We start from the raw sequence: 22,565 nt of genomic DNA, 5'->3' as shown, positions 1-22,565 counted from the left end.
ATAGATAGAATATGAAGGAGAATCACACCAGAGTCAATATGTAAGTCTTATCAAATACTAAATATGTAGAATAACATCCAATATGTCTCTTTTGTATGAAAATAACACTTTGTAAATGCTGAATAACATATATTGTGTTTACCATAATTTCCATTTGTACTGAAATGAGTTTGGTACTATGTGTATTTTCAGGACATTCACTCATAACATGCTGGCGTTTGGGCTAAGTAGGAAGCTCTGTAATGACTTTCTGAAGAAGCAGGCAGTCATTGGGAACCTGAATGAAGGTAAAACACTAAAGGATAAATATAACCTAAACACAAGAATGACCTCGGCTCATTTAGCCTGTTTACTTATTTGGAATTATTAGATATAAATCACCTAATGGAATTAAGTCATAGCTCACAACCACAAGCAAGCTCACTAACTCACTTATGTTTGTCAAGCTGCAGGTTCTCCACCAGGGAGAGCTGTTCAATCACTGTCAAGTCATTTCTTTATCAATCAGCCACAACATTAAAAGCACTGCCAGGTGAAGTGAATAATATTGATCATTTTGCAGAACACTGTTGCAGACCAAATATACTTCCTCTTGGCTACAGCACTCCCCTGCCGCACCGCAAGAACTGCTCAAGATCAGTCCGAGGTAGTGACAAAGAGCTCAAGACGTTGACCTGGCCCCCAAATTCACCAGATCCCAATCTGATCAAACATCCTGGTGGCATGATGGAACAAGTCCAATCCATGGAGGCCCCACATTGGGCCAGACTTGGCTCTGACCCTTAGAGGCATGGACACAAGACCTTTGGGGGCATCCTGTAGTGTTTGGCATCATGACATTGACAGCGGATCCCTTGAGTCCTGTGATTTGCAAGGTGGGACCTCCATAGATCAGACTTGTTCCAGTTCGTCCTACAGATGATCTGTTGAAATCCTAGAAGTTTGGAGGCCAGGTATGCACCTCTAGCTCTTTGCCATGTTCCTCGAGTTGTCCTGAGCTGTTGTCTGGTGCATTTTCTCGCCAGGGGGGCACTATCAACAGGGAGTGTCATTGCAACATGATGTACTCGATGTACTCGCATCTCTAATGTTAGAAACTGAATTCCTCTTCATATCGGTGAATCTTTACACCCCTAGAAGACATGTCAATGCTGCCTCCTACTGGCAAAGGAAGTCAAATTTGCTGCAATCTAAAAACATTTGCCATCTGCAGGCATTGACCTGCTTGGAATGAGCTTTTGTGTAATTTACCATTTAAAAACAAAACTGGATACTTTAAATTTCACTGCAATACCCAGAAATCAAAGACTCACTTTATCCATCATGACATGTTTTTAGTGTTTTATAGAGTGCTGAAGTGACCAGAAAAATGTAATGTTGGTTAATGCATCTCAGTCTTTACACCTGCTATTAACATATCTTCTGTGTCTGGATCTCTTCCCTGGATGCGTATAAAGCCTAGCTAGTGTAAATAATAATGTTGCCCTGGGCCTGCCGGGTGCAAACAAGTGAACGAAAGTGAGTGAAAGTTCAAAAAGTTAAATATGTGTCAGCCAGTCCGTCCCTGTACTGCTTTATCACAGGTCTTATACTGTCTTCCACTCAAAGTTGGAGGTCAGAATTTCCGAGTTTGTATTTCCGACCTCTAAGTATTCCAGGTGCACAGCGCCAAATGTAAAGACAAAAACCTTGTTGACCGCAGCAAACTTTTGTTCCTTTAGCAAATGTGCACACTTGAACCCTCAGCAGTGCAGCCTCCATAGTGCAGCCTCTGTACATATATAAAAACGAAGAAGAGGTGGAAAAGCGACGCATGAGGTAACAGAAGCCATTATACATTTTATTTTATGGCACTTAACTTGGAAACCTACCTGAAATTTCCATTCAGTAGCCTAAGAAACATCCCACCCCCTTCCCATTGGTGCTGCCATTGTTGCGTGATGTCAGACAAGTCGGGGTAGGTGGATGTGCCCCAAACTCACACATAGGAATTACAACTTTGAGTGTCATTCACATGGTTCTTTTTTGTTAAAGGAGGTTGGAAATTTCCCAGTTGCAAGTAGTCTGGAAGGCAGCATTAGTTGGGTCTGAATCCTGGCTTAGTAAAACTGCCAAAAACTATCATATGGATTACATTTATTTTTGTCCAAAGTGACTTACAGTAAGTCATACATTAATACACTGATGGCGGTGGCTGCCATGCAAGGTGCCGACCAGCACGTCAGGAGCAGTTTGGGGTTCAGTATCTTGCCCAAAGACACATCGACATGCAGACCAGGGGAATCGACCCAGCAACCTTCCAATAACGAGACACGGGCTCTACCCCTGAGCCACTGCTGATATATGGATGTCTCAGCCCTGCAGGTTACAGAGTCTCCTGCATTGCGTTCCTTAACCTTAGGTGCACCATATTCATAAAGTCTGCCAGCACCATCTACCTAATTTGCATATTGAGATCTGATCTCAGTGCATCCAGATACAAATTGCATGTTAATACCAGGTGGAAATCGGCTATCAGTCCTCAGAGTCAAAACAAATGTGTCTGTGTTTTACCCATTTGCAGAACAGTACAAGTTGCTGACTGACCACATAGAGAAAATGGCGGCAGAATGAGTTCAAGGACATCAGGCTGCATTTCAAAGTCTCCACATAACAGACTGACAGCACGCACACATCAGCAATTTCTTTAACTCAACGTCACAGTGACCAACTCTCCGTTTGACTGTTGTTGCATTTGTGTGGGACACTGCTGAAAATCATAACCTGCTGTGCTGAACTGTGCCGTATTGTAGCAAACCCTGTTTATCCAACTTGGTAGTGCTCATGTGCACCCTGTTCTGTATCAGCAATAATACAACATCATCAGCTGGTGCATATTTAAATATCTCTAACACCTGTGCTTGTGAACTGCTTTACAAAGATTAGAAGCATGAAGAGAAACCATCCAGTATAAAACCTAAACAGCCTCAGTATGATGTCAGACTCCCTGGATTTATACATTATACACATGGTGTGTAGATAATATTATCCTCTATGCTGTTTTATTCTGTGTTTCCTTGGCAGCCATATTTATTACATGTTAGTGTAATACATCTAACTACATCTGCACTATATATCCTCCTGCCTTGTTTCACTTAAGGTAAATGTCTGCATACAGTTCAAAGCAGACTGGGTGTAGTAGGACATGGCAATAATAACTCAAAGTGCTTTAATCTGCTGTTCAGGTGGCATCAGGTCAGTTTTGAATCACAAAGTCAGAGTTAGTTACTGAATACTCTCTTATGCTCGTCTGTGAGTTCCTTAACGCTGTAGTATCCTATTGGCAGCTTTAACATACAGTATCTAACATTTAGCATTGATCGCTGTTTTTAAAATGGCAGTCACAATATCCCCCCCATGCCTTCATTTCAAAAAAAGTTCAACGTTTTGAGAATTATTCACTGCCTTGCAGAACTGACACGAAAATTACACCACTCTCATGTTACATATATCTACAGCAAGGTGGAGATATCTTATCTTAGCATAAAGCCTGGAAACAGGTGTAACTGCTAGCCTGGCTCTGTCTAAAGGTTAAAAAAATTGCCTACCAGCACCTCTAAAGCTCCCTAATTAACACATATTTGGGTTTAGGATTAGTGTCATGGCAAAACCACGACTTGTCATTTTTACAGGTTTCATATGGACTGAAAATGAAAATTCAGTAATTATCTACTCACCACCATGCTGATAGGAAGTCGGGTGAAGTTTCGTAGTCTACAAAACATTTCTAGAGCTTCACAACAAATAGCTTTGCAGCATTCTCCTAAACAACTGAAGTAGGTAGCTGGGGACTTGTTTTTAAACATAAAGAAACAACCAGAAAACAACAACCTAAAATAGCTCCGTAGAGTTCGTCAGGTGTTATCCAACTCTCTGGAAGCTTGAGTTCCAGACATGAATTTAAAAGACGTTGTTTACACCCCTTTTAAGCCCAAATATTCACTGTAGCTGCTAAGCTAAAAAGTGTTAGCACACCCCCCCCATCTGAAGTGAAGCTAACTTGGCATTGCGGGCCATCTATACATTTTGCATACAGCAGATGAGCTTTAGAGAGACTTTTTTTTATATTTTAAAACAAGTCACCATCTACTTCAGTTGTTTAGGAAAATGCTTCTACGCTGTTTTGCTGTGAAGCTCCTGAAATGTTTTTGGACTACGAAACTTCACCTGACTTTTCATCATCATGGGGGTGAGTAGGTAATGACAAGTTACTCAGAGAAATGTTTCGACACATTTTCGCGCCTTTTAGTATGTTACATATTTATTATATAGTGGTATAAATTGTATGTTTTCATTTAGAAACTTTATTATACCCTTGGGAGCATTAGAGACTGCTTATCCATCCAAAGTGCCTTCCATCAAACTTAATGTCCTTGTCTTTCTCCTTTGACGCTACCCTCGATCGCCCAACCAAACACTATTGCAGAGCCTGTGATGATCACTCTTGATCATTCTTCTTTGCATGCAAATACATTTGGTTGTATTGCTATCTGTGTTTTCTGTGATGGACCTACAGTAAGTAGTAGTTTAATTTGGTTGAACTGTAATGCCCACAGCATAGCTAAGCATGTTGCCTGGCCCACTGCACACGCTCTGTACTGTCGTGCTGCATGTGTATCTACCTGTAAAGCTATCTACAGTAGCACATGCAAACACCATCCCATTAATGTAAAATGAGTGACTCTGATGGGACATTTCCTAATTGTATTACTTCGTCCTGCCACTGCAGGGTAGCATTGTGTCTTCCTTTATGTCACTTCTCAATGAGAGATTCCTGAATAAAATTCTTCTTAGTTGTTTCAAGAATATATCAATGTGTGCTTTTTAAATAATGAAATATGGTTATCTACATTTGAAGGACTTTCTGGCAGGTTGAATTCCATTTCAGATTGATTATGTATTTCAATCTATTGTGTCGATGAAGCCATTTTGTAAATACTGTACATGTTTCTCCGTATGTTGTAAGAATTGATCAAGTGCTGCTGTTTGTGATTTCTGTGTCTTTAATTGTAAATGTATAAACAGTAGGTGTAATAGTACATTGTGACCATTGTTTCTATCAGAAACACAAGTGTCTAACTGTAGTTGACCCTTCAGTGCGCCCTCGTTTGACATGGACATTCAAAGTATTTGCATATGGTGTTGTGCAGTAATCTCCAATGTAAATGTAATCATTCCTTCACAGCTGAGTGATATGTTTTGAGCCACATGCAGTATAATCATACAAATTATATCTGAAGCTTTGCAAACCTCTGTATACTGTTTTTAATTGACCCTGTTAATTCTGCCAAGTGTCCCTTTGCATGTACTCTGAGTCCATTTGTAAACCTTTAAAACACACTTAGACTGTGGTGGAATGGCTAAACATTCCCTGCCATTGTGTTTGTCCTGATGTGACCTTTGACCAAGTTGCAGCTTAAATGCTTTGTACGCCCTTCTAGCTTGGTGTAAGTGCCGACCTGTATATTGTACTTGTTTTCTCGGCATTGAGCCATTTCCACTACATTTAGTCTCATCATCTCCACATTCACACTACACATCTTCCTCTGAATAATGTTACATCAGTGCCTTTTGTATTTGCTCTGAATGGCCAGTGCACGCTCTCTTTTAATCGAGCATATTTGTGGTGAAATGTTGACAGTAGATTGTCGTTTCCTGGATGAAAAGAAGAAAAGACAGTTTGAACCTTACTGACTTTGTATTTAGCAGCACCCAAGTGAAATGGAACATTAAAGGAGTACATTAAGTTTTGGTGGGACTGACCTGTTGATCATGTTTTGGTGAGAATGTGGTCTCCAAATCCATGTGTCCCCAGTTGCTGATGTCCATGCTAATATTCTAGCATATGCTAGGTTGAGTGATAGCTACTAACCAGCATTCTTTAAAGAGCTGTACAATAAGAAAGTACTTATAGACCAAATCACCATGACATTGCGCTAACAATCACAGTCACTTCTGGGTATACAACTGGTGGTTGATTTGCATTGCAGAATTTATTTAGTTTGGGGTAGACTCAACGGCCTCTTGCCTCTGTGCCAGCGTCGGCCGTGGCAGGAGGCCGTCCATTTGTCCGTCCGTCTGTCTGTCCGTCCCGTTCTTGTGTTACTGAGACTCAAGGATGATCTGATTAGATTTTGGTGGCCAAAGGTCAAGGTCATTGTGGCATCATGTTCATCATGGGGCCCCATTCTTGTGAGGCTAATATCTCAATAACGCCTTGAGGGAGTTTCTTCAAATTTGGAAAAAATTACCAATATGACTCAAGGATAAACTGATTAAAATTTTGTGGCTATAATGTGAGACCACCTACCATTTACATTGCTTTAGAGCGGCTACAAGTTTTCATTTCCTTCCCATTGAAATAGTGCTGGCATCATCAATTTTATTACCGCAGTGGGACTTAAGAGGTATAAAAATGTTAGCTTATCATCCTAACAATTCTAGCCAACCGCCACAGCAAAAAGCATTGAGCTATATATAGATTTGCTATATCGAGATATTGAAACATTACAGCTGAAAACATGAATGTTGCCTAGTGAACAACTGAAAGCATCCATCCATTGTGAAATCATGTGTTAGCTGTCATGCAAAGGTTAACCAGTATGCTATAATGTTAGCTAACATGGAGCCCATTATGTACTGGGGACACAAAGTTAATATCAATGTTGTCATTAGCCTACTACAGAGTTGACTGATAAAACCTGGAAGAATCTTCAGCATAACAGCTCCATGTGTTATCTGCTGTCTCTGAACATGCTGAACAGAGATGTTAGCTATTTTTCCCGTCTTATGCTTACTTTTTTTTTTTTGTAACTCTTTGCTTTGCTTGGACATGTCATAATGTTGATTCAAGTTGCTGGTACTGTAATAAATGTATTTTTTGATGTTTAATTTGTCAACTCTTCTTGGATCTGTGTGACGTGCTTTCCTTAACCTGTAAGTAAATATGTGACAATCATACGGGGGAATATGTAAGATGTGACAAAACATTTATAAAATGAACTTACATTTTCAACAGAGTGAAGTGTGAAAAAAACAACAGTGTTAACGCTATGGTGAAGATGTCTGTGTACTGTGTTAAAGACATGTCTACTGTAATTAGGTAACGGTAGCTAGCTACAACCAAGGATAGGTAGGAAAGAGCAGCAGTTGTTGAAGGTGTACTTAGTGAATTATAGCCAGATTTCAAAGGATGCTCCAAAAATACAGGGGGCAGCATTTCACCAGAGTACTCAAGACCAATAATACTTTTAGCTGAAGCTTCTAACAACACATTTTGTGATACGTTGCACATTTGACCACTTTGACAGTTATATTTCCCTGTTGATGGAGAAGCCTCTGAAAGACCATAACTTTTTTTTTTTTTAAAGTTAACATAAAATGTAATTCTACTATATAAATATTTATAAAGCAATGAGACTTAATTGATCGAAGAGCTTGTGTAAATAAGAGTAAGCTGTTGACCGGGACCCTCTGTAGCAGTACAATGTGCAGGAGTGTTCCAGTGTTCTCAGCCTCCTCTCTGCCATTTCCAGCTCTTTGTATAAATAAACAGTAGTTACCCTGACTGTGTTCTGATTGGACACCATGTAATGAGCTGTGAAAGGCCAGTCAGCAAAGTCACACCATGAACACCCTCCTCCATATAATTAATACCAGAACTTAACCTACATAGCACAATGCAAGACACCTTTCGTCACTTTGTCTCTACATGTGGCTCCTCCATCAGAGGTTTTGAAGGGGGAAACAAGTCTTAATAACATCTGCAGTTCATCTGTATGTTCATGTATGAAATTATATATTCCATCCAATTTTTTCAATGCATGTCTGGACATCTAGCATTTAGATGTCCACCTTTGTTTCAACCTAGGTCTTTTCTATCTGCAAAATGGCTTTGTAAAACAAAAGTGTTTGAAGAAACAATAAAGGTCAGTGCTGCAAGCTCCTCTCCAGTATAGCAAAATGCAGGAAAAGTTCTAGAGTTTGTGAAAATTTCCAAAATACAGTACAAGTTCTTGGGTTCCTGTATTACAAAATAATCAAAGCTGAGAAGTCCACTCATTAGCTTTCATTTACATCTCAGGGTCTACATTCAAATCCTCTTCTTTAAAGACCTTTTGTGAGGCTACAGCTGGTACAGTTATTCTGTCACAGCACTCCCAAACATCACAGTGAGCGTCTATGCTGACAATTTCCTCCTGTGTTTTTCATGGATGACTGATACTACTGCATGACCTGACGATACACAGTTAAAAGAAATAATAAAAATTATAATAATAATAAACAAAAATAAGGAATATATTAAACAGGGAATAGATAGTTAGAAATAAGTAAACAGATATACATTGAAATATGGAAAGATATAAACCTCATATTACGTTATTACCCAGGTAAATGCGTGGTGCTGGCTGAGTAGAGGTTCAAAGTTTAAGCCACTTCTGTTTTGTCATAGCCTTTATGCATGATATTCTGTAAGTCATATATCTTTCTGTTTTCTTTGTTGCATCTTCTATTTTTTATATAACACTTTGCTGTTGCAATAAAAGCCTATTTGGCTGTGATTTTTCTATTATAAATAATCTCTAATCCAAACATTATCACACAATCATATCTAATATCAATCTGAATCTGACTCAGTTTAAGGATAATCACAGTGATCTCACATCAGGCGACTCCACAGCTCTTTCTTCTTCATGATATATTTGTACAAGCACATATGCACACGCACACGCACACACACACACACACATCTGAGAAAACACATATACGGTTCACTAATGTATTTTACAGCAGACACACACTGACACTGACAACACTCTGCCCATAGAAACATAACTATGATGCATTCATAGTGACTCTGACAATAACACATTCACAAACATATTGGACTAGTACAAGAGCAGCTGTGCAGTGTAAATCTGAACTGTTTTGTTGGAGCTGAAGTGCTCAAATTAGATGTGTGTATGTTTGCATATGTGTGTACGTGAGGACACAAAATCCGAACTCCATTGCAACACAATTCCTACTCTTTGCATAGACTTGTCTGTGTCTGTGTGGGTATGTGCATGCATGCATGTGTGTGTGTGTGTGTGTGTGTGTAGGGGGTGGTGGCCCTAAGTGAGCCTGTGATGCAGCTCCACTTCCTCCTGGATTAAGTGTTAAAGTCAGGGTGGTCCCAGTCTGGGGGTGGTAATCCTGCTGCTGTGTACAAGTCCTCCTGCCAGTGTTCATATACACACACACATACACACACACACACACACACACACACACCCACAAGCCTCATGAGACTGTGGATATTTATTTACAGTACGTGAAAGCAAAGCTGCAGAGATGTTGAAAAGTTTTGATGAGAGCAGTATTTCACTGGCCAGCCGCCTCATTAGTAAGGCCTACATGATGCCATCATCTGCAGGACTGGAAATGTTTTGTCTTTAGGATTTCTTAGTTTTTGGGGAATGCTGCTTTCACCACAACACACTGATGTTAAACATTAAATAAATATTTTTTTCTGTGTGTTTCACTACTGCGATGTATGTGTGTATTGAATATCAAGAAATAATCTCATTGTTTGGGTTGAATATCCAACAGGTGGAGAAAAATAACCAAAGTTTTACAGAGTTTTAGTAAACCAACCAGCTAGTATGAATGCCAAAGAGGGGTGAACATACTGTAAATGTAAATACTTGATGATTGATCTCAGCAGCGTAGGTTTAAGGACTTAAAGTCACAAAAATCAATGATGAGATGAAACTAGAGAAGCATGTATGCTTACTGCGAGCAGTGCACTGAGTGATTTTGGATGACTAAAAACACTAGAAAATGTATTCCCTGCTGAAAATGCAGTGTGAATGCTAAAATGCCCATTGCTGGAAATGCAGAAATTGCCTCACTGCCTCACCAAAAGTCAGGATTCAAATCAGTGATCCTGTGGTCCAGTGCATGGTGCTCAAACCTCTTAACCACAGCTCCAGACAGACATGTTTATGTCCGTTTGTGTGCATAAAAGTCATAACACATGAGGGATGTGGAATTTATTTTTGATTTTTATTCGTGACAGGACAAGAAAGAGTGAAAGGAAATGGAAATGAGAGGGGATGACATGCAGTAAAGGGCTTGATTCAAACCCTGGCCCACTGTGTTGAGGACACACGGGGCATAAGCTCTAATAATATTACTACTATGGCACAAATTGTGGTATATTTTCATATATAGTGTCTGTCAAACTCGCAAAGAGATTCTGACACAGTTTCATAGTTTTTCCAGTGGTTGACTCTTGACCTGTACTCTAAGTAATAATCCTGGCACATTTAACATTGAGAAAGGAGAGAGGCTCTACTTGCTGTTCTACTTGAAACATTCAGACACTACTAAAGGTGTAATCAATCATCCAGTCAGCCATGTGCATACAGAGTAGTAGTTGCAGTAGTCATGATAAAGGTTGTAGTAGTAGCTGGAGGCGGGATTGGAACCATCAACCTTGTGATCATGTGCCCCCATTCATTTTCTATGGCAAGATTTTGTTGAAAGGAGCTAAATATTATTAGAAGTGTGGCAGGTATAAAACAGTTGAATACAAGCACACCATTCCTGAAGGAGCTGGACATGTGATATTTGAATGGTTTCTGGAGCTGAAAGCATGCAGGAGTTAAAGGGGCCAAAAAACATGTGGAATCAAAACAACAATAATAAAGATTCAAATAACTAGAGTATGATTGTGTCCATGTTCACAGTAAGGAAAACTCATATAGTTACAGACGTGATGGAAGTGTGTTGGGGTCTAACATACTCCCGCATTAGGCTTTAATGCATTATGATATTGGATACATAAACATGTCTTCCTTATAAGCAGCTGTAATAATTAGCATTTTGAAATGTTATGTGTTGTTTAGACTGCTTACAGGTGCTATATTATAAATACACTGGGACTGGATAGGCCTCTATAGAATTAATGCATTATGTAAGTCATAATGACCCATAAACACCCGGTGTCACATCTGATATGAACATTTAATATATTGACAGAAAGAGTGAGGGATAACTATGTGTATTGTATAAGACATACATGTGTAAACTATGTGATGAAAAGATATGTGGACCGAAATATGACCAGAGTCATTTTGAAGGGATTTGATAATGATGGTTGGACAACATGCAGGTATCACTTTCATCATCCAGGATTGTCTTACTGTATAAAAACTAAACAAACCTTTATAATTCAAAGCCTTGGGAATAGTGGAGGGAAGAAAAACTCAATGACTGTCTCTACCTGTTTGGCTTGCGACCCTTTTAAACCATGTGTTGTCTGCTAATATGACTATGACCAATTCAATCAAAGACTGAATTTTACCTTTACGGATTTGTTTGATTTTTCAGACACAAGGGGGTAAAACCATCCAGTGCTTCACAAGAAAAGTTAGAGAACCCGTTTCTACTGTGGGGAGATGTGTTTTGTCTTTCTGTTCTATTTCAGGGGGCAGACAGTGTAAGTAGGTTTGTACATTCTGTGTGTGGGGCAGGCTGACTGCAGATTAGTTCAGAAAGTTTGAGCTGACTTTAAATATCTTCTTCATGTCTCATTTTAAGGCATAGCTGACAAGTCTCCATAGTAACAGAGAGAGATAAATATTACTTTTACTCTAAAAAGTGTCACCTCTGTTTCATGTGCAATCAAGTCCCAGCTCAGTGCTAAATCACAGAGTTTAAAGCTCGCTGGTTCAAAAGGGCTCCTAATCCCAGTGTTTATTATATTTTTTCACTCTCTACATAAACCAGCTCCACTTGTTCAAATACACACTCAGCACCAGGGGAGGGCGGGGCCATGATGAAGATTGATGGACTTGGTTCAGGCCACATTAGCTGCTAATCAAGTTAGGTTTCTTGGCAGAGAACTCTATACATCATGATGTGCCTCAGATGTCCTCCAGATCAGGACTGATGCTGTTTACAACCTGGACACAAACACACACATACAGAGAGACCATGTGTGCATGTGGATATACAGTACACCTGTACAATGAATGAAATTAAACACAACAGACCTGCAATACATCTTAACTCTGTAATGTGTCAAGTGTCAGAGAGACCCTGTGGCTGTTTCTGAGGCTGGAGTTTGTGCATTGAATTATGCACTGAATTACACGATTTTGTATATTTTCGCAGCTTATCCCTGCAGTGACAGAGACATCACGTTTCTGGAGGTGGAACAATGCCTTAACACACTTTAGTTTGTCTTTATCTTTAATTTGTCACCAATCTGTTTTTGCAAATTATAGTAATATATCATTAATATAAATGAGTTAAAGTCATGTACTTTGGCTACAGTACCAGTCTACCTAGCTGACCCAACAAGTTATAAAAAGGTCAAGGAAGCCCATAGTCACTTGTGCATGAGTACACTAAAAGAGCATGTTCATTGAAAGCATCCATTTTCAACAAATGAACATGAGCGAAGCTAACTCCAGCGAGAGATTAAAGGTGCGCATGGAATAAGTGGAATAGGTTAATGTTACATACAAACCAGTATTATTATGGATCCCACTGTACATGGCCTCTGATTTTTTCAATAAACGCAACCCAAAGATTCATGGGATTGCAAGTGGTGGTCTAACAATCATGCTTACAACACCAAAAACTGTTTTCAAGAAGGAAGATTGATAATAAGAGAGGACATTCAGTGATGGATTTATCATTACTGATTTATTTCACAAAGTCACCAAAAGACACTGCAATACAGGCTGGTCAAAGGGAAACGATCACACCAGAGGCCTCGTTAGCATGCCGGTCCTTCTGGGCAAAAAGCAGATTAAGTCACTAACATGCAGCTTTCCAGAGATATTTAGTTTGTCATATACAACATATTTTGATATAGTATATGACATTATGGACCCCAGACAATTAGGTTGGGTCGTAATGTGTTAGTTGACACTGTAAATGTAATAAACTAGATACCAGATTAAATCTTATGAGTAATGTCCTATATTACTTTGTTACTGCTAAAAGTCAGATGAATATGCAAGAAATGAACCTGAGCTAGTTCATTCTTTGAGCTTTTATGTTGTCTTCTATGCCAAGGTCCTGATCGTTGGCACCCCACACCATTGCCAGACTGGCCTCATTGACATAAACAAGAAGCTACATTTTTAGAGCTAAGTTGGTTTGAACACGGCCTGCATGAGCGTGTGAACCAAATGTCTTTCGATCAAATTGTGAAAATGTGCCCTGGCTGAACATTTTTGCAATAAAATATATGGACTGGTAGTTGACAGTCTTTCAACACGCGTTATCGAAGGTGTTCTGCATTAGTTTTCCCTTGACATCTTCCCCAGCCAGTCTGGAGACTAAATTTAGTTAGCAGTAGTAATTCACAACATCTTCATATAAATACTTGTCCATATTGCTGCTCTCTATGACCGATAACTACAACAGAGCAGTGATTCAACCTGATGAAAGCTTTTACATTCAGTGCTCTAAACACATACTGTCTGGTAGGTCTTTTCCTCTGTCAAACAGGAAGTGATGTGTTTTCTGTTTCTGGTTTGTTTGGATTCAATAGGAGAAGAACCCAGTTTGAGCAGTGATGGCCACAAAGGCCCATGAGGGAAAGGGGGAAGCCTGTGACAGTCCATTCTTGACCTCGGGAATAGTGTGACAAAAACACAGTACCACTCTATAATAAGACACCTTTTATAAAAGATGTATAGAATGTAACTGTTGGCTTTATAAATGGTTCATGTACTTTTTATCCATCGTTTGATGCACTACTAGAAACACACTGAGAACGGGTGGCACAAACACCAGCACCATCCTTTTTGAAGCAACAAATGCATGCTTCAAAACTTGTTCTTTAAACTCTTCATGCATTTGTCCAAATCACAGACTGGTGTCGGAAAAATAGAACCTCCTCACTTAGGATAGCAAGTTTTTTTACCTCAAGCATCAAATGATAAGCTCAAACCTGCAGTCATTAGTGTGGAAATACAAAACTGAAAACACACTTCCTTACATCGAATAGTTTGTGTGACAAAGCCAGTCTTAGCATTGCTGCAGTGATGTCATTACAAGCCCAGTTAATTTATGATAAAGAAAGTCCAGTGATAGTTGTATATGCTTCTATACGGCTACACTACAGTCACCTTACATTAATACTGCTACACAACATGTACATCACAGCCGCAAACAGCAACTAACATGTCATGGTCCTATAATTTAAGTTTCATTTTCTGTGTGTTTCATTTGTGTTCTAGGTTTGTGTGGTGTCTTCTGCCCTGTTTCTGTTTCCCTCCTGTTTTCTTTCTTTCTGTTTCTGTTTCTGCTCCTCACCAGCCAGATTTTCCTGCCACACCTGTCTTGTATCCATCTGATTAGTCCAGCCCTGTAACCTGTGTTTTCCTACCTATCAGCTCCTTCCTGTTCCTACTGTTGTTCCACTTATTACCCTCACCTGTGGTTCTCCACCTCTCTCCACCTGCACCTCATCACCTTGTTAATTTAGTTTGTATGTAAGTCCAGTTTTTAGTTGCCTCTGTCGAGTCATCTGTTGAGTTTCCCTGGTTCTGCTGTCGTGTTTGCCTGAATTAAACTTCATCGAACCATCCTCCTGCCATCTACTGCATTTTAGTCCACCTTCTCTGCTCCCATTGTGACAGTGTGGCTCGACCAGCCATGGACCCAGCAGAGACATTCCTACCTGTCTTCCAGCCTCTCATCCATCCTAACGACTCTGATGGTGAGTCAGTAGTTTAGTTTTTCCGGTCTGTCCCTGATGAGGATTTATGCTCTGGCCATAAGGCTGATGGCAGCTCGCTGAGTCTGTGGTGTGAGGTTCCCAGCTACCAGCCCACGCCTCAGCCCCAGGTTTCCAGCTTCCAGACTGGACCTCTGCACCTCTTGTTCAATCAGGTTTGGGTTGGTGAGCCTGCTAGCCTCTGGCAGCTCAAGCTCCAGTGACACCTAGCCACCAGGCCGCTAGCCTCGCCCTAACACCTGTGCCAGCTAGCCAACGGCTGGCAGGCCCCCACTCAGACTTTCCTTGGGCTCGCTGGCTTCCAGCCTGTTGAAACATTTGTTGACTCCCAGGAGTCATTAAAGCCGTTCATATAGTCTTACCTCAAGGTGACTTTACAAGCTCTATCCGACTACTTCCTAGCTTTCAAACTGCAATTGTGGTATTTTAACATGAGATACTGTTAACAGCTTGCTTTCAAATTGAAAGCACATCTTTCTTCAGGAAACTGAAGAAAAAAGAGTGTAAGTATCATCTAAACAGACTTTAAGACAGTTAAAGGAAAGGGAATTAAAGTAAATGCATTTAGGACAAATAGCAGCTAAAGAAACTTAGATTGGAGGATGCCTTTCACAAACAGGCGCAGATTATGATAAACTACATTTAGAAGAAACAGAAGTGTTGGTCTGATTACTAAACTAATCCTAATAATACAAATAATCCAGGATCTTTATCCAGTACGCTGTTCGCTGAGAGAAAAGCACCAAAATCATAGAAGTCCCAGCCAGAGAGTTCAGACTGGTGCTAATGCTCAATGTACTGTAGGTTAGAGTGTCCAACCACAAGCCATCAGCCACAGTTTGTTTTCTCAGATAACAAATAAAACTGAGAGGATTTCCCTTTAGTCTGCGCTGCTTTCTCATGAGGATTTGTTACTGTTCAAACACTCAGACCATCAGAAAACTGTCATCTATTGATTCACTAGTAAGACCTTGTTCACCTGAGGGTGAAGAGCCAGTTGCAGTGGTTCATGTGTTGGTACGAAATGTACCCAAATCCCACAGAGACAGAGTGCAAAGCTTTCACTTTAACCTATCTTTCTCATTTCTGTTCTTTCCTCTCCTCCATTCTCTCCCTTCTGAGGTTTTCATCATGTTTTATTTACACGTCTGACCAAAAGAATCCTATACACAGGAAATGCTTGTGATTGTGAGTTCCTTTCCTCAAATGTGGGGAAGTTTATTTATTTCAACAAACATTCCTGATTTGCACAGCGCCGGACTCGCACAGTCAAGCTTTTTCAGATGAGTGTGTAGGCCTATATTTAGACATGGCTGCTCTGTTTGTAATGATGCTGTCAGCAGAGCTCTTTGATTTCATGCAGGTGTCATTCTACTGCGAGATGGAGCCTTACTGGAAAAGTACATAGGTTTTTAAAAAAGGACCATGTAGTGGGAGAGTAATTTAGAGTGACTCTCTCACTTGTCATTTAAACTATAGTTTTCAGGAATGGGTGTTTTATGACCCACGGTCCACAGCCTTTATCAGGGGAACCAGAGGGATACTGATTCTTCTTTAGGCTCCTGGGAATCAAAAATCACAGTGAACACGTGGTCGTCACACATCGCCATCCGGCTGAAAAATCATTTTTAAAATAGCACAGAAAATGATCTACTTCCAAAACTTCTGGTGCCGAGTTCTCATCGACCTAGTAACAGGAGCAATAGAAAGCACCCTGACTGGAGACATGGTTCATCACGGCCCAGCACAGGAAGGCTCTACAGCGGGTGATTAACAGCACCTCCTCACTGGTTCCATCTACAGAGCATCAGCGACATCAGTGAGTGAGACATCTGCACAGAGCCCAAAGATACTAAAAGACAACTCAACCATGAATCATTTATTTTTGATTATTATATATTTATTAGTCTATAGCTTTTGTTATGTGTTTGTATGTAGCTCAGGGAATTACAAGCGTACATGTCGTTGTGTAATCTTGTGTTACATAGTGACACATTAATCTTGAATCTTAAAAGTTATTGAAATTGGAAACGATTGTTTGACAGCAGAGACTCTTGTGTCTGACGGTCGACTGATACTACGAGTGTTGTCCTCTCTAGACTTTTTTCTCTTCCCCATGCACCTTGACAGTATTGTTCCAGAAAGCCTCACTCTGCTTCTCAGTTCCACCTCGGCAGATGGAGTTTGCTGAGTAATTAAATTCTATGCATGACAACTGAGCAAACTTAATCTGCTAAGGAAGACATGAGGTGTGGCTAGACACTGGTCCTTGAGTTAAGCTTTTTTTTTGTCAAGTTTACTCAACTCTAGGAAAACTCTTTAGGATGAAGTCATTCAGTCAACCAGGGCTCTTATTTCAAAGAATGCTGCTACACTTGAAGTGATCCAGTGGCAGCATTAAAGGAACCGTTTCATAGTCTACAAAACATTTCTGGTACTTTACAGCAAAACTGTGTTGCCATATTCTCCGAAACAGCTTGTTTAACTGCAGAAAATGACTCCATACACTTCATCTGGCGTATTCCAAGTCTCTGAAAGGTCCCAAACTGATTTGAAAAGACCTCATTTACACAAGAAGGAGTGCACACTAACGCTTTTAGCTTAGCAGCTATAGTGAAGATTTCCGCTTAGAAAAGGTTGCAAATAACATTTTAATCAGTCAATTTGGGATCTTGTCTCTCGGGCTTCCAGAGGCCTGGACTACCCCGGGCGAGGTGTATGGTTGTTTTTTCACATTCTAAAGCAAGTTCCCCATCTACTTCAGTTGTTCAGGAGGGCGCTGCATCACTTTTTTGCTGTGAAGCTCCAGAAATGCTTTTGTGGACTACGAAACTTCACCCGACTTTTCAACGGCATGGTGGCGAGTGGATAATTCATTTTTCTGTCATTCCAGGTTTTACCAACACAAAAACAGACACATTTAAGGGGGAAATGCAGAAATTTGTGATCAGCTGTGATCATGAATGATTTTCCTGTTTCATATTATTTCACCTGAGTGATTACCAGAAGAAGTCAAGATACTACAAACAGAAAGTTGAGGCCTGGCTATCCTCAGAGTGTCATGAGAGGTATATTTCACAACTGCAAAGAAAATACACAAATAAGCATGTTATCTGTCTGTTTCATGTTAGTGCGAATCTACTTTTGATCACAAAAGGAACAACTTCAGGTGACATGTCATTCAAATAACACCAGCCCCGTCTTCCAGCAGTATTTCTAGTGTGACTCACAAGCTGAATTAATGATGCTGTCATTTTATGAACAAACTAAACTATTTTGCACATGAAATTCAGAGCAGAGTCGAGTAAATTTGATGAAATTATTGAGTACTAAACTTTATTTTCATATTGTACAGTATCTCCAGAGTTCCAATACACTGAGGCCACACAGGCTCAGCCATGACATTCAAGATTCTTCTTTGAATTAGGAAAACATATTTACTTCAAGGAGTCTTATCATCGTGAAATAAGAGAGAAATGCTCAGTATATCTTTCCCTAAATGATCATGTGACCATGACATCCTTACACACTTTGACCTTTTTAGTTGAATTGAGCAGTAAAGCCACAAACCTGACAATTGCGCATGCGTAAAAGTGAAAGCCTCCCTGCTGCTCTTTGTCAATTTGTGAACATTGCAGTAGATGATGAAGGCAGAGATTCTGAAAAGAGCAGAACAGTAAACTGTCTCAGAGTAAATCATCATGCAAAGCTAATTACACACTTTACATGTTGACTGATCCGTGTGTAAGATACACTGGAGTCTTGACTCAAAGCTGTACTCATTTAAAATGTAGTACTTTGTCGGGGTAGGTGAGCGACATGTAGGAGCAGAAGGGGAATCCCATCTGGTACAACTGATGCGGTCGGCCACCGAGGACCACAGGCGAGCTGAGAGCAGGACCTTGGCGCTCTGCGCATGTCTCTGCTGACAGACCGACGAGGTTGCTGCGCATTTCGTCTTCACTTTTCGATAAGATACTCTCGATGCTAAACCCTTTCGATTTATCCCTGCTCGGAACGTTTCCTTTCGGTCTGTCCTGTGCAAGTGCAGCAAAGTTTGTGTTCCCTGCGCATCTGACGGCGCAGAGCGGACCCTTCTCCCTTTCTCTTCCGCTGAACATGGACCTTCTCTCCCCTGGCTCCCGGCGGAGGGACGCGCCGAGGAGATGCGCACCGTCAGACCAGAACGGAGCGTGTCTCGGAGCGGGACATGGCTCAGTTTGGAGTGCGTCAAGCCTCCTCCCGGTGGACGCCACGGTGTCCTGGTTAGTGGCCACTTTCAGTCTCTGTATGGGGGGATTTTGCGGCTGTTCAGCGTGGTTAAACTCGACAAGAACGGCTTTTGAGTCTGGTTGCGTCTCCATCCTCCCTGCATCCTGCCTCGATGGCACCTCTGTCATCCCGGAGCCGGTGTGGTGTTTCAGAGAGGATTGAGGGTCCCTGTAGGGCCCCGGGCCCTTGGTGCGCTTGTGTCCAGCGGATTTGGCGTCCACAACCTCCTGCTGGCTCCTTGCCTTCCTCTTCCTCCGCCGGTAGTTGCCGTTCTCAAACATATCCAGGCACTTGGTGTCCAGCGTCCAGTAGCTGCCTTTACCGGGCCGACCCTTCTCTCTGGGCACCTTGATGAAGCAGTCATTGAGGGAGAGGTTGTGGCGGATGGAGTTCTGCCAGCCCTGCTTGTTGTCGTGATAAAAGGGGAACCGGTCCATGATGAACTGGTAGATACCGCTGAGCGTTGCGCGCTGCTCCGGTGCGCTCTTGATTGCCATGGCGATGAGCGCGATGTAACTGTAGGGCGGCTTCTGCGGAGGCTCCTGGTGGGCCGGTACGAAGCTCAAGCCAGCTGGTACGACCCCTCCGCTGTCCCCTCCGTACAGATAGATCAGTGGGGGACCGGAGAGGCTCAGAGCCGAGGACGGCACTCCGAGCGACGACAGGCGGCCGTGGTAGAGAGTCATGACGCCGAAGTGTGTCCCGGTGAAAGTTGAGGCTGCTCCCGGAGCTCCTCTCCTCCACTGACTGACTCCTCAACCTCATGGGGCCCCAGAAAATGTTAATAATTGTTGTGCGTTTGCTGTGTTATGTTGACTTTGTACTGGGAAATAAATTGTCCATCATAAACAGTCGGTGGTGTTCTCAGCCCACCCACATTAATTAAAATTTCATTGCGCTGAAACTCCCTCATGTTCCCCCCGTCTGCCTCACAACCAATGAGGTGCCGGGTTATTCCCTCATCTGTTTATAGAATTAGTCGCTTGATAAGTCTGCCCACCCAGGTTGAATCAAGCTGTGTTTATTTGGAAAAATTTCCGGGCACCCAATACATAAACGCACTGATGTGCTGTTTGAAATATCACGTCCACCGCTGACGCTGAGAGTTGCTCACACAGAGAGAACAAGCAAACATTGCCGAGTCCTTTCTGGGAGTTGCTGTGGGTTCGCTCAAATGAAAACAAAGTGTCTAAAAGGGAAAATAACTGGAACGGTTTCTTTGACTCTTGTCAGACCTTCCTCCAGTCCGACTGAACGGACACCGAGGGGCTGTTTATGCGGCGGAACTGATTCTATAGCAAACAGCACAGAACTTTGATTCACAGAATATGTGAGGACACAGTGACCGACTGACAACGTGCCACATGAATGATCTCAGTAACGACCACAGCTACAGCCGCTCCGTACACAGCATGCATGTGAAAGATACGTGTGCATGGCAGCATGATTATCCTAAACACCAATACAAATATCACACAACAACAACAGTAACAATAATAATAATAATAATAATAATAATAATAATACCTTTTGTTAAAATTCACATTCTTGATTTTTGTCATATTTAATTTTATTTAGTTATTTGGTTCCAGGTTTTTAGAGGAAATAGGCTAAAACACTGTCAGTTACTGGGAGTTACTTATTTATTTTTATTTTATTTTTTCCCTGCAAACTATTCTGGTAGACTTAAACCATCTCTGTAGTTCCTATGTGGTTCAAATACTTCATTTATGTCGTGACTATTAGAACATGACACAGGACACCGTGCTCACCACTTGGTTCCATTCCTTTTAGTGCAGTTTCCAGATCCACCGCCTTCTCTCTGTGTTTCTGATCATGTTTGTCTCAGTGTTCTTCATGTTTACTGTTTAATGTACACACGTTATTCTATTTCCTTTGTGAAGAGACCATGTACGATATTACACACACAATACAACCATTTGATGTATGGTCCAAAAGTTAGATTTAAACTCATTTTCATCTGCAGCCCCTGTTTAAGTTCACAATTAAAAAAAACAATGAGCCAAACAGACAAGAAACAAGAACATTTCCCACAAAGCAGAGCCAGTCAAAGTAAAGTCAGTCTGGAGCTGAGGAGCTTTTGTTTCTCAAGTGATTTGCACGGATGATTTTCTCTTTTACCAAAGTAACATATTTAACACAATATCTTCATTTTCGTCAAGTAATACATTTACTTTTTACATTACACATACAACACACTAAAACGATACCTAAACCTGTAAGTGACTTGGACAGAGCCATAACTACTTGATGGTGCCTCTGCTCATTAGATTCAGTAACAGGCTTTGTTTGTATCAAAGCTGAACTCAATGAAACATGGACTTTTAATTTTCCTGTGAGAAGCTGCAGGCAGGCTCGTGGGGCTGTATTGCCTTACAAGGACAACATAGACAGTGTATTATTTGTAGATGTGAGCATGATGCTTTATATTATGTATTTTCCTGTTTATAGGTCAAAGGAGGATTATAACAACTTTACAAGTGCGCACAGCTGGCTCCTGCTTACATTAGGGTTTTTTTCAGCTTTCATTGGATAAACGCAGAAGTTGCTCTTTTCTCTGTTTCTCTCTCAGCAGACGGTGATTCATTAGCAAATAAAACTAAACTAACATGCAATATTAGACATGTACAAACCACAGCAAGCAGGATTTGACATTTTCAAAGGACATCTGCTGGGAAGTTCCTTCCATCCATATGGCAGAAAAGACATTTAATAATTTATATTGATGCAACAGACAGCATTTAGATATCAGCCAGTGCTCTACACATATGAGCCGATGATGAGAGCAGTTGGAGTATTTAAGAAGGCTATTAACCACTTATCACAGTCGTAAAGCTATAGGACCAGTTCACCCAAAAATGACAATGCAGTTATCATCTACTCACCCACATGCTGATGGGGTGGCACATTGGCAGTGTTTACCACCCTCTTAATAGAATTTTAAAAATGCATGACTTGAGAGGAAGAGTTGTATGCATTTCTTCCTAAACTGACGATGCTAATGGCAAAGAGTAATGTCAAAGAGATTATTTTCTTTGCCTTTTCTAAGTTTAGTAAACAAACATTACCCTAAAATACATAACTCACTCTTCATGATATCCACAAGGTATTCCGTGTAGCTACTTGAAGTTGCCCTTGGACATGTTTAAGATGTAAAAACATGATACAGATTTTAGGTTTGCATCCATTGCAGAAAGAAAAGTTTCTCTTGGCTCACCTCAAATCTCAGTTTCACACATTCAAGATAAATATAGACAAATTAATTAATAATAATAAAGTTCATGATGGAGTGTTGAGTGTGAACTCAGGAGTCTCACAGTCTGAGGAGGGAAGCTGCTCTGTAGTCTGGTGGTACAGCAGCAGATACTTCTGTATCTGTTGTCAGATGGCAGCAGGGTGAACAGACTGTGGCTGGGTGGCTGTTGTCTTTTAGTATCTTTGGGCTCTGTGCAGACATCTCACTTCACCGATGTCACTGATGCTCTGT

At 40.9% G+C, this 22,565-nt stretch overlaps 2 protein-coding genes across 3 annotated transcripts in view; one reads left to right on the top strand and one right to left on the bottom strand.

The window, feature by feature from the left end:
- kiaa0513 (KIAA0513) overlaps window positions 1-6,930 on the top strand; it is a 32,365-nt gene extending 25,435 nt beyond the window's left edge. For both annotated transcript variants that reach the window (XM_084365434.1, XM_084365433.1), the window contains 2 exons: window positions 193-287; window positions 2,564-6,930. In XM_084365434.1, the coding sequence (XP_084221560.1) occupies window positions 193-287; window positions 2,564-2,613 (145 nt within the window). In that variant the 3' untranslated portion in view covers window positions 2,614-6,930. The remainder of the gene's footprint in view (window positions 1-192; window positions 288-2,563) is intronic.
- An 11,634-nt stretch (window positions 6,931-18,564) lies between these two features.
- Window positions 18,565-19,795, bottom strand: foxl1 (forkhead box L1; the record flags this gene model as incomplete). The annotated part of the gene is made up of 1 exon (XM_084364296.1): window positions 18,565-19,795. The coding sequence occupies exon 1, from the start codon at window positions 19,741-19,743 to the stop codon at window positions 18,565-18,567; it is 1,179 nt and encodes a 392-aa protein (XP_084220422.1). The 5' UTR covers window positions 19,744-19,795.
- Window positions 19,796-22,565: the final 2,770 nt, after the last annotated feature.

The sequence above is a fragment of the Pagrus pagrus genome (assembly GCF_965226575.1).
Source record: "Pagrus pagrus genome assembly, chromosome: 10".
Lineage (NCBI taxonomy): Eukaryota > Metazoa > Chordata > Actinopteri > Spariformes > Sparidae > Pagrus > Pagrus pagrus.
This window is presented reverse-complemented; position numbering and strand designations above follow the sequence as displayed.